Genomic DNA, 14,095 nt, shown 5'->3' with positions numbered 1-14,095 from the left:
ACCTCCCCTGACCCATCACCCCCCCTGACCCATCACCCCCCCTGATCCATCACCTCCCCTAACCCATTACCTCCCTAACCCATCACTTCCCCTGACCCATCACCTCCCCTCACCCATCACCTCCCTAACCCATCACCTTCCCTGACCCAACACCTCCCCTCACCCATCACCTCCCCTGACCCATTACCTCCCTAACCCATCACTTCCCCTGACCCATCACCTTCCCTCACCCATCACCTCCCCTCACCCATCACCTCCCCTGACCCATCACCCTCCCTGACCCATCACCTCCCCTCACCCATCACCTCCCCTCACCCATCACCCCCCCTGACCCATCACCCCCCCCTAATCCTCAGCTCACAGAAGATGATCCCTTGTCCTGTTTCAGAAGGAATGAAATTGAAGCTCAGAGAGGGAAAGTGATTTGGGCAAGGCGGCACAGCTAGTGATGGACATGCCAGGACTCAAATGGCCCTCTGACACTCTGAGGACAGAAAAGAGGGTCGGTCAGTGGGAGGACCCTGAGACCCTGAGCAGAGGCACCGCCTCCCTGAGCAGGATGCTGAGGCCAGAGAGGGAAAGTCTGAGGACAGAAAAGAGGGTAGGTCCTCCCACTGACCCCAGATCCCTGCCTCTGAGTTGGGATGGTGGGAGGGGACCGCAGCCTCACCGTGAGCGGGCCTCCGAGCGCAGGGCCCAGACAGTGCGGTATTGTCTCGTGGGTGGAGGAACATTGTCTTTCTCCAAAAGAAAAATAATCCAAGTCAGAGCAGCCATCGCTCATTAGGGCCTCTGCAGACATTACGGCCCCAGCAATTAACGCGGGAACAATTACACGCCATCACCCCGGGGGGGGGAGGGCTGGACCTTAGCCAGCCCCTCTTCTGCACCCCAATCCCCTTCAGCAGCCCCTCAGGCAGCCCTCCCTCCAGTCTCAGGCACGTGCAAACCCCCAGTTCAGTCCCAATGGCTCCTGTGAGCGCTGTTTGGCGCAGTCCAGGGTGTAGCCTGCCCAGGAGGCTGTGCCAGTTTCAGAACTTTGTCCACCGCAGACAGGCTGTCCCTAGAGCTGGGCTGCTCCTTTGGGTGTGATCAAACCTCTCTGATGCCTGGCCACTGCGGCTCAGTGGTTGCACATGGGCCTGAAAACAGGAGATCACTGTTCAGTTCCCGGTTGGGGCACATGCCCAAGGTTGTGGGCTGGATCCCCAGTGTGCGATGTGCAGAAGGCAGCTAATCAATGATTCTCTCTCATCATTGATGTTTCTATCGCTCCATCTTTCTTCCTCTCTGAAATCAATATATATATTGACCTCTGATTCAAAATTGGGCCTCTTTCCCACTTCTATGAGGTACTTACAAAATAATGAAGGCAGAAAGTGGAGTTGTGGCAGGCAGGGTGTGGAGGAGGCGGGAATGGGGCGTTATTGTTTAATAGGTACAGAGTTTCCATTTTACAAGAGTCAGGAGGGAAGGGTTATGAGGATGGATAGCAGCGATGGTGACACAACAATTGGAATGTATTTAATACCACTGAACAGTACAGTTAAAAATGGTTAAGATGGTAAGATGTATGTTACTTATTTTACCGCAATAAAAAGAAAAATAAAAAAGCTAGGCCGTGACACGGACACCAGCTACAGGGCCACAGTCAGCATTTGGTGGCCGCTACCCACCCCCGCCCACTCCCAAGGGTAGGTGCTAGGGACAGAACACATGACCTGGGGCCCAGGGACCTCCCTTTGAATTCTTCCTTTCTCATCTATTAGGTGTGTGGCCGTGGGTCATCGCTCCTCCTCTCTCCGAGCCTCAGTCTGCCAATCCAGAAAACAGGACTAACTCCTGCCCCGTCTGACTCCCAGGGACGGAGCCATATGCTTGACAGGAAGTGCTTTGCGAACTGCAGTTGCCAGGTAACCAGCAGAGATGGAAAGGCCTTGCCCCCAAACCCCCTCCCCCTTTCTCTCTCTCCCTGTCTCCCATTTCCCTACGGCAGCCACTTGTGTCAACCCCTAGTCTCAGCTCTCAGGCCAGGCTGAGGCACAAGTGTCCCCGCCCTTGGCCTCTCTGCGCCACTCACACACACAAAGGATTGCTTCATTCCCGGCACCCAGACCTGTGACCCAGTCACCCACCCCACCTGTGTGGCCCCAGGCCCCGCCCTCAGCCACATACCAGGGGCCTCTGGGGCAGGGGGAGGGTTTCAGCTGTGACAACAGAGGCTTTCATGACAAGTGCCTCTGGGAAGTCCCAGCCTGAGGGTGCAGCCAGGTCTCAGGGCTGCAGTTACAAAGCCTCCTGACGAGAAGGGAGAGGGGGGCTGTGGGTGCTGCAGGCACAGTGAGGGAGGCTGCAGAAAGGGCTCCGGGCCCAAAGAGAGGGGCTCTGGAGTCACCAGCCATGTGTTTTGCAGCAAACTAATAAACCTCCCACACCCACAGGACAACGGCGGGAAGAGCGCCCCCTTCAGGACTGGCATGAGAATGGCAGTCTCCCCAGCCTCCCCAGCACAGTTCTGGGCTCCCGGCAACAAGCATTCCATTTCCCCGCAGACTTGGAAGACGGTAAGATGCAGGTTACTTTGGGGGAAGGAGGGCGGGCAGTATGGAGAGGGGTATTCCTCGATCGCCCCTCTCCCTCACAGTGTAGCCAGCTGTCAGAGCCCCGGGCCCAGAACAGATCCACCCAGCCTGAACCTCCGGACCGGGGCCAAGTGGGGCTTATTTACCTTTAATTGGCCTCGGTTCTTGGCAACCGAGCTATAAACCACAGGGCAGGACCATACCCACCCAAGGGCAGAGTAGTACCAGGAAGTTGGGGCTTGCATTCCGGCTGGCCCGGCCCCAGGCAAGCCGGGTTGGGGGGTCTGTGTAGGAGGTCTGGGTCACAGCTGGGTCCCATCCCAGGCTCTGGGCCCAGGTATGGGGTGGTGGGCGAGAGGGGCTTCTGTGGGGCCGCCCAGGATCGGCTGAATGTGCTGGTGCCTGCACACAGCCTTGCTGAGAGGGATGCCTGCCCCCCTTGCTCGGGCTCTCGCCCCAAAGCCCCAGTTTCTCCCCGTCAGGTGGGAAAATGTGTCAGCAGGAACGGCCCCAGGGGATCCCTGTCCCAGGCTTCACCGGGAGCCAGACAGAAATGTCCCCAGGGCCTGACACAGCGCTGTGGGTCCTAGGAGACTGAGCGTTAAGAATCGGGACACCCAGATCCCAGTCTGGACTCCACCCGTAACACTGCTGTGCGGCCTTGGACGGGGTGCTTTATCTCTGAGCCCGTTCCTGCTCTGTCGATGCACCTCATACTACCTTTTGGGGTTGTTTGGGTGAAATGGCTCGTGCTAGGTGTTCGGGAAACATTAATCTCACACACACAAACACCCACCCTTGGAGGAATATAGTTGAGGGAAAACTAATATGGAAGCAAAAAAAAAAAAAAAAAAATAAAAAAATCCCACTTCTGCCCTGTGTTAGAGCAGTTACCTATACAACAAACCATCTCACCTCTCCGAGCCTTAGTTTACCCTTCTGTGAAATGGGAGCAGTGCTTAAGAAACAGGTTAATGAAGACGAACTGCCAACAAGAATTACACTAACAGCCCTAACCAATTTGGCTCAGTGGATAGCGCGTCGGCCTGCAGACTGTAGGGTCCCAGGTTCGATTCCGGTCAGGTGCATGTACCCTGGTTGCGGGCACATCCCCAGGTGGAGGTGTGCAGGAGGCAGCTGATGGTTGTTTCTCATCGAGGTTTCTAACTCTCTCTCCCCCTCCCTTCCTCTCTGTAAAAAAGCAATAAAACATTAAAAGAATTACCCCAACAGAGTTTGTGAGTGAGCACCCTCCCTTCCCTTCCCTGGAAGCGTGGACTCTGGTCCAAATAAAACCTAATTATGGGCCCAGCCCTGGCCCCTTTCCAGGGGCCAAAGAAACAAGCCCAATGCCCTTCCTCCTGGGGCCATAACATTTTATTGAAGAGCCAGGGGTAAGGATCCCTCCCCTCCCACCCTCCCCTCCCACCCCCGGCGCATGCATCCCTCAGCGGGGAGCCCAGGCGGCTGCGGGCTCAGGCGGTCTTGGTGGTGAGCAGGCTGTTGTAGTGGGCGTCCTGGCCCTCCAGCAGGCTACGGTAGGTGGCGATCTCCTGCTCCAGCCGCGTCTTGAGGTCCATGAGCTGCCGGTACTCCAGGTTCTGGCGCTCGGTGTCGGCACGCACATCGCTCAGCTGGGCCTCGATGCTGCTGATCAGCGCCTGGATCTGGGCCAGCTGGGCCCCGTAGCGGGCTTCCGTGTCCGCCAGCGTGCCTTCCAGAGCGGCTTTCTGAGGGCAGGGAGAGACAAGGTGACTCCGTGGGGCCTGGGCCCCTGCCCAGGCTGCCCTGGGCCCCTGCCCAGTGTGCATCCCACAGAGGAGAGGGCATGTACCATGCTGAGCTGAGACTGCAGCTCGATCTCCAGGCCCTGGAGTGTCCGGCGCAGGTCGGTCACCTCCGTCTTGCTGACCTGCAGCTGCTCCGTGTGGACAGCGACCTCCCGGTTCAGCTCTTCCGTCTGCAATGAGAGGGGGCGGAGGGCATCAGCATGGAGGCAGGCCTTCGCCTCGGGCATCAAGCCCTCTCTCCATGCCACCCTTCTCCCTCTCTCCCTCCCCACTAAGGGCTCCTGCTTCCCCCTTCATACCTGGGTGGTGAACCAGGTTTCCGCATCCTTCCGGTTCTTCTCTGCCATGATTTCATATTGGCTTCGCATGTCACTCAGGATCTTGGCTAGATCAACGCCAGGAGCGGAATCCACCTCCACGCTGACCTGGCCGCCCACCTGGCCCCTCAGAGCACTGATCTCCTGGAAACGCAGAGCAGAGAAGGGCATGTCAGGGCCCAGCGCCTGCTGGGCCTGGGCCTGGGCTTGGGCCAGGTCATTCCCCAACTCCGCGGGCTGAAGGGGCTGGTTTTGGGGTGCAGACCTAGGAGCTGGCACCGGGGGAGAGAGCCGGTTGCCACCATCCCCTGCTGGCACTCTGGAAGCCGTGCTCCATGCCCAGGGCCACGCTGAGAGTGCGGCTGGGGTGGCCGTGGCCAAAACATACGGGAAACAGGTGTCCTCGGCCCTGGGGAGCTTACCTCCTCGTGGTTCTTCCTCAGGTAGGCCAGCTCCTCCTTCAGGCCCTCAATCTGCATCTCCAGGTCGGCCCGGGCCAGGGTCAGCTCGTCCAGCACCCGGCGCAGGCCATTGATGTCCGCCTCCACGCTCTGGCGCAGGGCCAGCTCCGTCTCGTACCTTTCAGAGGAAGTGCTTGCGGTCAGACCGGCCTGTCCTCTGGGCCTCTGAAGACCTCCCCACCTCCCCAGGGTCCGGGGCCCGTGAGGAGTGTTCTTCAACCAGTGCCCCACTGCTCTGAGCCCCCAAAGCAGGGGTCCTCAAACTTTTTAAAGTGGGGGCCAGATCACGGTCCCTCAGAGAGCTGGAGGGCCGAACTATATGAACTACTAATTCCTACTGTAACACCTCGGCTGCGCTCACTGCCCAAAAAACCTGGCGGGCCGGATCAGACTCCTCTGCGGGCCGCATGTGGCCTGCGGGCCGTAGTTTGAAGACGCCTGCCCCAAAGGGCCTGGGATTGCCCTCCCCGTCGGGTTTCTGCAGCCCAGAAGGCAGAGATGCTCACTTGGTTCGGAAGTCATCCGCGGCCAGACGGGCGTTGTCGATCTGCAGGACGACCTTGGAGTTCTCGATGGTGGCACCAAGAATCTGGAAGACAGAAGGTCGGCAGGTCAGCACGCTGGCATTGCCCACCACTTGCTTTCCAGAGGAAGGAAAGCAGAGCAAACCAGTGTGCCCCTGCCACCTGGAGGGAGACTCGCCCCTCGCCTGCCCGCAGGCCTGCTCTCTGGGAGGCCTTGGCACCAGCCCCGCCCAGGAGGCTGAGCAGGGGGAGGTGATGAGCAGAGGAGGGCAGGCAGGACGGCCTGGGGAGAGCGGCTCTGAGACCTGTGGCCGGGAAACGTCACACGGTGCCAAGGAAGACAGCCTCTAGGATATGCACACTGGATGCAGGGAAGTGGGGGGTGGGGGTTACCCCTGTCTGTACCCCTCATCATGGCATTCTGCCGCAAGGAAGGGATGTCCGTTGAGCATCTATTAGGAGCTGGGCACCTTACACCTCTTTCGTGTCAGGTCAGTGGGGACCTAGTTCACGGGGGTGGGAAGTGAAGTTCAGGATTCCTTGTCACCCCCAATCTCAGGTCCCACGACCAGAGGGGCATGGCCACCCCATTGAGCTACGTGCATCCAGGTCATGACGCTGTGTTAGTCGTTGTGCTGTGCGGTGATCTGCATCGTTTTTAAATGAAACAGAACAGGATGAGCCTATCAGAAGTGGCTGCTCGCAGTAGGGGAAGGATGGCTTCGAGAAACTTCTCTCCCCATTGTGCATGTATATGAGAGAGTGTGAGGACACATCTTAAATGCATTTCCTAGCCCTAGCTGGTTTGGCTCAGTGCATAGAGCATCGGGCCCAGATTCGATTCAGGTCCAGGGTTTGATTCCAGTCAAGGGCGTGTACCTTGGCTGAAGCTTGATCACGAATCAGTGTATCTCTCTCACATCAATGTTCTTCTCTGTGTGTCTTTCCCCCTCCCTTCCGCTCCCCCCCCCCAAAAAAAAAAAATCAATAAGCCGGGACCGGTTTGGCTCAGTGGATAGAGCATCAGCCTGCGGACTGAAAGGTCCTGGGTTCGATTCCAGTCAAGGGCATGTACCTTGGTTGCGGGCACATCCCCAGTGGGGGGTGTGCAAGAGGCAGCGGATCAATGATTCCCTCTCACCGATATTTCTAACTCTCTGTCTCTCTTCCTCTCTGAGAAAAATAAAATCAATAAAATATATTTATCAATAGAAAATATAATCAATAGAAAAAATAAATGGGAAAATACCCTCCGGTAAGGGTTAACAAACAACAAAAATGTATTTCCTATCTTGGGTCACAATTTAAAAAGTGCCCTGTGTATCCCTAGCTCTCCCTCCGTGTCTATGGCCTGATCCATGTCCCAGCGCCCAGCGCCATGCCCATGGTGGGCATTGGGCAGTGCTGTGGGGAGACCAGAATGGGGCCCCGGCTTCTCATACATGTACCCAGGACTGAGCTCCAAGCTCCTCCCTGGGGCGGAGCCCAAGCCCCACCCGGCAGGCTCCCAGAGCCCCTGTAAGAGCCCAGGACACAGAGAACTGCTGCCCATGGGTCCTGGGACAGAGGTCTCCCCTCAAAGGACCCCAAGGCCTCTGCCTCTGCCCCTCCTTTCCCCTCCAGGGGCCCCTGCTGGCCTCTCCCACTTCTGGAGCTTCTCTCAAGTCCCAGGCAGTCCCCTAGGCCCGGGGGAGGGGTCTGAGTGTGATGGAAACCAGACCTGGCCCTGCCCTCCAGAGACAGGAGAGCAGAGGCCCCATGAGGGGGGCGGAAGAGGGCAGGGGGGCAGGGGGACGGGGAACAGCTCCAGGCAGGGCTGGCCCTGGGTGGGACCAGATCCCTCACAGGCCATACTCCACTTTCCTGCTGCTGCTAGGGCAAAGGGGGCTCCTGCTCTGGACCTCAGGGCTGCCCACAGCGGATCCTATGCCCCCCCAATTCCTCCAGACCCCTTTCCCTGGCCTCCCCACCCCCACCCGCCTCACCTGCAACATGCCCCACCCACTTACACCTACCCCCTCTCCCCCTAGTTCCACACCCTGGTCCCTCCCTCTCTCTGGCCTCCACTTCCTGCCACATTGTCTGGCCCCCCTCACCTGCCCCCTTCTCTCCCGCCCACCCTGCGGCCCTCCAGGTCCTAACGGGCTCACTCCCTCCCCACCCCGCCCAGAGGCGGCCGGCGCCCACGGGGCTGGGCTGCACGCAGGCAGGTGCACTCCCCACACTCCCTCCCCGCGGGGCCGCCCACCTTGTCCCGCAGCTCCTCGATGGTCTTGAAGTAGTGGCTGTAGTCTCGGGCCGGCCCGGGGCCCTGCTTCAGGTACCAGTCCCGGATCTTGGCCTCCAGGTCGCCGTTGGCCGCCTCCAGGGCGCGCACCTTGTCCAGGTAGGAGGCCAGGCGGTCGTTGAGGTTCTGCATGGTCACCTTCTCGTTGCCCATGAGAAGCCCATCGGACCCGGCAGCGGCCAGGTAGCCGGCCCCGTAGCCCCCGGAGGAGGAGGACGAGGACACGAAGCGGGCGGAGGACACGGACACGCCGCGGCCCCCGGAGCCGCCGTGGATGCTGGGTGCGCGGTAGGCGCCCCCGACCCCGAAGCGCATCAGGCCGCCGCCCATGCCCATGCCCATGCCCCCGAAGGACGAGGCGGCAGAGGACTGGCGGTAGCTGTAGGAAGTCATAGCGACAGAGAGAGAGGACTGGCAGCGAGCGACCTGGTCAGAGGAGCTGTGGTCTGAGGGAGGAGTGGCCAGGCTCTCACCTGGAGCTTTTTATGCCCCAGAGCGGGAGGGGGAGGAGGGGTCGGATATCTGAGGCCCAGGAATGTGCTGGCTCCGGGCTGCACATACGGGCACGCTCCCCATTGGCCAGCTCTGGTGGCTCTGCCTCCAGCTGTCTCCTCCCAGGGGCCAGAGGCTCCAGCCCTGAGGGAGCCGCCCCGCCCAGCCCACAGGGCCCCCAGACCACCCCTGTGGCAATGTGCTTAGACACCCCTTTTCGATTCACGCTCAGACCCTCCTTCATCAGATCTCCCCAGGAATGAGGTCCCCTGGAGTGAATACACACTCCCCCCTCCTCCCCCAGGATCGCTCACTCAGTCCCCCCCCCAGAATGCGGAACTGAGCCCCTTCCTGGTGATCAGAATGGACCCCCAGGTGCATGAACCACATTCCTGCAAAATGACAGCCTCTCTGAGCCCACCTCTGGGGACCACCCACACCCACCCCCTCCCGAGCCCCTCAGAGGAGAGCGCTCACAGGGGCTTGCCTGCCTGCCTGCTCCTAGACAAAGCTGCCCCACCCTCTGTCCATACGCAGCCAGGAAGTGACAATGGGCCCTGGGGACAGCTTCTGGGAGCAGCTCTGCAGCTGGCTGGTGAAGGGCACCTTCACCGCTGGGGCTGGCCCCTCGCTCCAGGACTCTCACCAGCCCACCCCACCCCCACCAGGACAACCCCCTACCCTCCAACCCCCTGAATGATCCCTGATGGGAATCTGAGCCTGAGGGAGGGACGTAGCTTGCCCGTGAGATATCGGGCAACTGCCACCCAGAAGAGAAAAAATGGGATGGAATCCCTCTCCCCTGTGAGCATCTGCAGGCGGGTCAGAGGCTGAATCCTTGCACCCAACTACCTCATCCTCATGGGTGGGTGGGTGGGTAGTGGATGCCCACGCAGTGACGTTTTGCCAATAGAGGAGGATGCCCTCCTCTCCACTCCCAGCCCTGACCCAGCTCCACATCCAGCCCCGTCATTCCATCTCCTCTGCCATCACCATGGAGGGCCAGGCCCCCCTGCCAGCCACTGCCTAGCACTGCCAGCACCTCAGCCACTTCCTGTCCCCAGCCACAAAACTGTCCCCATGGTTCCTTCTGTCCTTCGGTCAGAGCAGTGACCCAGGTTCAGGACGGAGGAGGCCCTATGACCTACTGACAGAGCGTTAGGGAGTTGGGCCAGTCACGCCCTGTCACTAGGCCTCAGTTTCCCCCATGAAATATCAGCCTTTCTCTCTGCATGTTATCATCTTGGTCACCTGAGGCTAAACGAAGATTTGTCCCCAGACACTGAGACCAGTGCCTAGTAAACTGTCTTCTGTCCACCCACGAATCTAGGAACGGGGACAGGAAACCCCCACACACACACACCTATTCACCCCACCCCTGTCCCGGGAGCAGCCCTAGCCACTAGGAAGACCAGCCTCGGGCAGTTTGAACTAGTGCAGCAGGCCTGCAAGTGGGTAGGTCCCCAATGGGGAAAAGGCGAACACAGTAATGAAAGCAGGGAGTGGCCGGACCTTCACAAAGGTTGTAGCCGGTAGCCACCACCGGTCAGACGTGAGTCACTCTCTTTATTTGGCCTTGAGGAAGAGGCCTGCTCCCCGTGGGGGAAGCAGAGATGGGCCAGATAGTTGCTATGGACACTAAGCCCCAACCAGACTGTCTGTTTTTCTGGCCTGACAGGGGTGTCTGGAAAGGAACTTTGTATTAGGAAACATACAGAACCAATGGTTCTCCCCAAAGATGAAGGGATTGTGAGCTCCCTAAACTTCAGAGGAGCTTAGAGTCCCAGCTTCCTTCCCTGAACCATCGGAAGAGCTGACTGCAACACAGTACCTTTTACAGAAGCTTTTCAAATCCCATGGGGTCCTCACTGCAGCCCAGTGGAAAGGTATCCTTGTCCCCATTTAACAGATGAGGAAACAGAGGCTCCGAGGGGGGCAGCAACTTGCCAGAGGTCCACAGCCCCCAAAACCAGGAGTGTCAGCTTTGGGCTTCCAGCCTCTGCAGGTGGGTGTGGCCACTGCAAGGTGGGAGGGGGAGAATTTGGGATATTTAATCCCCTAACAAAGGAGTTCGCACTCTTGCTCTCTTGGTCCCCCTGAATTTACCCACACACAACGGACAACGGGCTGCAACTAGCGATGCTGACCTGGTCCCAGCTGCAGCAAGGAATGGAAACGCTGGGCACTGGCTTTGCTCTCCTGAGCCCCCAGCTTCTACAACTGGGCTGCGGGACATGGGACTTTGCAAACCAGGGAGGTAATTCCACGCAAATGAGAGAGAGAGAGAGAGAGAGAGAGAGAGAGAGAGAGAGAGAGAGAGAGAGAGAGAGAGAGAAAGTGCAAGTCCCAGACAACTCTCTGTTTTGAGATATCGTAAGAACTCCACACCCAGGACACCGTGGGGAAAAGGATAGCCCCACGTTCCCCGGTAACAACACTGCCGTCTTCCCGAGCCTTTTCTCAATCCATTGAGATTTCGCTTCCCAGAGGTTGTTGTCAGTTTAGCTCCGATAAACTCATAAAAAAAATTCTTACAGGTTTGGCCCTAGCCGGTTTTGCTCAGTGGACAAAGCATTGCCCTCCGTCCCGGGTTCGATTCCAGTCAAGGGCCCGTACCTTGGTTGCAGGCTCCTCCCCAGCCCGGGCCCTGGTTGGGGTTCATGCAGGAGGCAATCAATCAATGTGTTTCTCTCACATGGATGTTTCTGTCTTTCCCTCTCTCTTCCACTCTCTCTAAAAGTCAGTGGGAAAATGTCCTCCGGTGAGGAATAACAATCAAACAAACAAAATTCTTACGGGTTTGGATGGTTCTTATGTTGACAGAGCAAATGGGGGAGCTCTCACTTTTGCCCAGGAGCACTGAGAGATGTTTTATAGAGGGCAGGACGGTTGAGTAAGAGATTGAAAGATAAAGAAGTGGGGGGAGGGTGAGAAGGGGGGAGGCAGGGATGGAGGTGGACAAAGAGAACACAGGCCTGGAGGAGTGAGTGAATTGCTGATACCAGTTTGGGGGAGCATCCAGTGACTCAGTTTGGGGGCATGTGGGAAGGTTAGGGGCCAAGGAAGAGGTGGAGGCAGGGGGTAGGGGGTTGGGGGCTGTACTTCAACCAAGGACTTGGACTTGATGCTGAAGACAATAGAAAGCCACGTCAATCATTGGCATCTCAGAAGCTGCAGGGTTCCCAGTGGAGAGGGGGCTGGTGGTGGGGAGGGGGGCATGGCCAGGGGCGGGGAGGCCAGGTAAGGGTCTGCTGAAATGGGCCCTGCTAGAGGGAGGGGCCTGAACTCCTCCCAGTAATGCGGATGGAGAGTTGAGGATGGAGACCAGAGATGCTGGCCACGCCGTGGGCAGCTTAGGGTCCTGCTCAGGCCAGGTGGGTGATATCAGGACGACCCAGGGCCAGCATCCCTGGTCTGTGGCTGCTCCTCTCCGTCACTGGGTCAGGATGGCCCATGGCGTTTCCCTTGGAGTCCCCAGAGGAGGAAAAACCAGCCTGACGGGAATCTGGGCCAGTCATGGGTGCAGGGAGGACGCCCTGAGTCCTAGGGTGGCCCCTTGTCCAGGCCAGTGGGAAGGGAGAGGGTCAGCTACCCCCCAAGTGTCACATTCCACACCGGGAAGACCAGGACTGCCCACCCTTCTGGGACTGAGTGTTTACTGGATCAGGCTCGGGGGGAGGGGCCTGGCGGGCCACTTGGTGGGGGAGGGAGAGCTCCTTCTGCCTCTGCCCAGACCCTGGGCTATTTGGGCCGCATTTGGAGCCCTGTGCCAAGTATCGGCTTATGTCACCTGGGCTTGGGGAGGGCCAGATGCGGGACAGAGAGAAAGGAAAAGGCCCTGATTTCTGGGTTCTCTGCTCCCTTTTCAGCCAGCTAACTGCCCTCCCACCAGGACCCCGAAGGGAAGCAGCCCCCCTCAGGGACACAGACTCTAGGACTTGGCGCTTTTTCAGTTTTACAACTCATCTCTCTGATCCGTGAATCCCCAGTGAGTCTACAGAGCACTTCTTGACTTCCTCTAGTGAGGTTTCTATCCGGGACATGACATTGTCTTCCTCGGGTCAGGTGTGGCTCTGGAGCCCCAGCTCTCTCAGCAGGGTCCCTGAACACCTACTATGCACCAAAGGCTGGCACATGGCCATGAGGTGACATTCCTGCTCTCCTTCCTCACCTGCCTCCTCTCTCTACGGATGCCAGGAACTCCAGACAACAGTCTTTGGGCACCACCTCCTCGAGAAGGTCCACTCAGGCTGGGTCCATTTCACCCCAACATACACACAGACCCTGGGTCACCCCATCACATGCCACAGCTCTGTCTCCCCAGCTAAACTTGGAGCTTCAGCGCTGCATGTAGCTCAAGCTAGTAAATGTTTACTGATTATTCGCCGGAAAAGAGGAAGAAACGGGAGACGCCCTTTTTATCATTAAACCAATAAAGATGAATTGCTCTCTAAGTACAAGCACTTTCTATTATCAAACAGGAAGAGTTCGTCCGCCCAGCACTAACAGAACCAAACACTAAATACTGAGAATTGCAGCCGAGAAATAGTATTATGAATGGTACCAGCCAGGAGAACAGGAAGCTAATGCTCAGAACCCCAAACTCACCCGGCTGGCATGGCCCAGCTGTTGGGTATCGACCCATGAACCAGGAGGTCGCAGTTTGATTCCCAGTCAGGGCACGTGCCCAGGTTGCGGCTCCATCACCAGTAGGGGGTGTGCAGGAGGCAGCCGATCCATGATTCTCTCATCATTGATGTTTCTCTCTCTCCCTCTCCCTTCTTCTCTCTGAAATAAATAACAATATATTTTAAAATAAATACATAAAAATCTTTTGTTCTCCAGATATAAGGGAGATTGTTTTTTCTTAGAGCATGTAGGTAACTTATACCGTTGTAAGCAGTATTGAGGCAGTTTTTTCTCCCTCCTGAATGTGGGAATGAATACTATTGTTTTCCTGGCACTATGTTTGTATACATAAATTCAATAAGGATCTGTTCTTTTTATAACAGGACACAACTGGTAACTAGTTTCATGAACCAAGAGTTGGCCTGGAATGCCATGCTTGACAGAGATGGCGTAGACTCAGATGTGACCAGAGGCTGTAAGAAGATTAAGATTAACGTGGGAAGCCAATAAAAGCCTCTTGGAAAAACAGCCGCTACCTTGCTTGCATGGTTCACAGCAGTCTTTCCAGGTGAGTAGCAAAGGTTGTTTTCCTGAGAGATGGCAGAGAAAGGACCTCAAAACATTTTGGGGGACATTGCACCTGGGTAATTTATTCAGATCTATAGGGGTCTGCAGGCAAAGATTGGTGGCCACCACGTGGCTTGGCTTCTTAGCCTTGAGAGACTCAAGTCCAATCTGGTGATCCTGTTTGAGATTCCAGAAAAGCAGGTTTTAAAAGCCTATATGATCAATTGTGGGATGGTTGTTGTGTGTGTGTTTTTTCTCTTGTTGTGTTTATGCAAATCATCAGGCCAAATTTATTGAAACTAGACCAATGCAATACATTAGTCTGAATGTGTCTATCTTTGATAAAAATTGAGGCTGATTTTCAGGGACAGAAATTGTGTTTCAATAGGAACTATAATTCACAGTTGTGGGTGATAGATTCTAGGTCAGTCAACTGTCGCTGTTTT

The 14,095-nt window shown here is 57.1% G+C and overlaps 1 protein-coding gene across 1 annotated transcript; it reads right to left on the bottom strand.

Annotated features, from left to right (window-relative positions):
• Window positions 1-3,987: 3,987 nt before the first annotated feature.
• On the bottom strand, window positions 3,988-8,432 carry KRT19 (keratin 19). The gene is made up of 6 exons (XM_036407756.2): window positions 7,923-8,432; window positions 5,657-5,739; window positions 5,112-5,268; window positions 4,672-4,833; window positions 4,417-4,542; window positions 3,988-4,312 (listed from the first exon to the last, which is right to left on the bottom strand). The coding sequence occupies exons 1-6, from the start codon at window positions 8,352-8,354 to the stop codon at window positions 4,058-4,060; spliced, it is 1,215 nt and encodes a 404-aa protein (XP_036263649.1). The 5' UTR covers window positions 8,355-8,432; the 3' UTR covers window positions 3,988-4,057.
• Between the last annotated feature and the right edge of the window lie 5,663 nt (window positions 8,433-14,095).

This window comes from Pipistrellus kuhlii, unplaced genomic scaffold, assembly GCF_014108245.1.
Source record: "Pipistrellus kuhlii isolate mPipKuh1 unplaced genomic scaffold, mPipKuh1.p scaffold_m20_p_37, whole genome shotgun sequence".
Lineage (NCBI taxonomy): Eukaryota > Metazoa > Chordata > Mammalia > Chiroptera > Vespertilionidae > Pipistrellus > Pipistrellus kuhlii.
This window is presented reverse-complemented; position numbering and strand designations above follow the sequence as displayed.

Excerpts from the sequence above, each read along its gene's own strand:
- KRT19 (XM_036407756.2), bottom strand. The coding sequence starts at position 8,354 with ATGACTTCCTACAGCTACCGCCAGTCCTCTGCCGCCTCGTCCTTCGGG. Across the intron at positions 4,834-5,111 it reads TGAGGAAGAACCACGAGGAG|GAGATCAGTGCTCTGAGGGG; the intron begins GTAAGCTCCCCA and ends CTGCGTTTCCAG. Across the intron at positions 4,313-4,416 it reads TGCAGTCTCAGCTCAGCATG|AAAGCCGCTCTGGAAGGCAC; the intron begins GTACATGCCCTC and ends CCCTGCCCTCAG.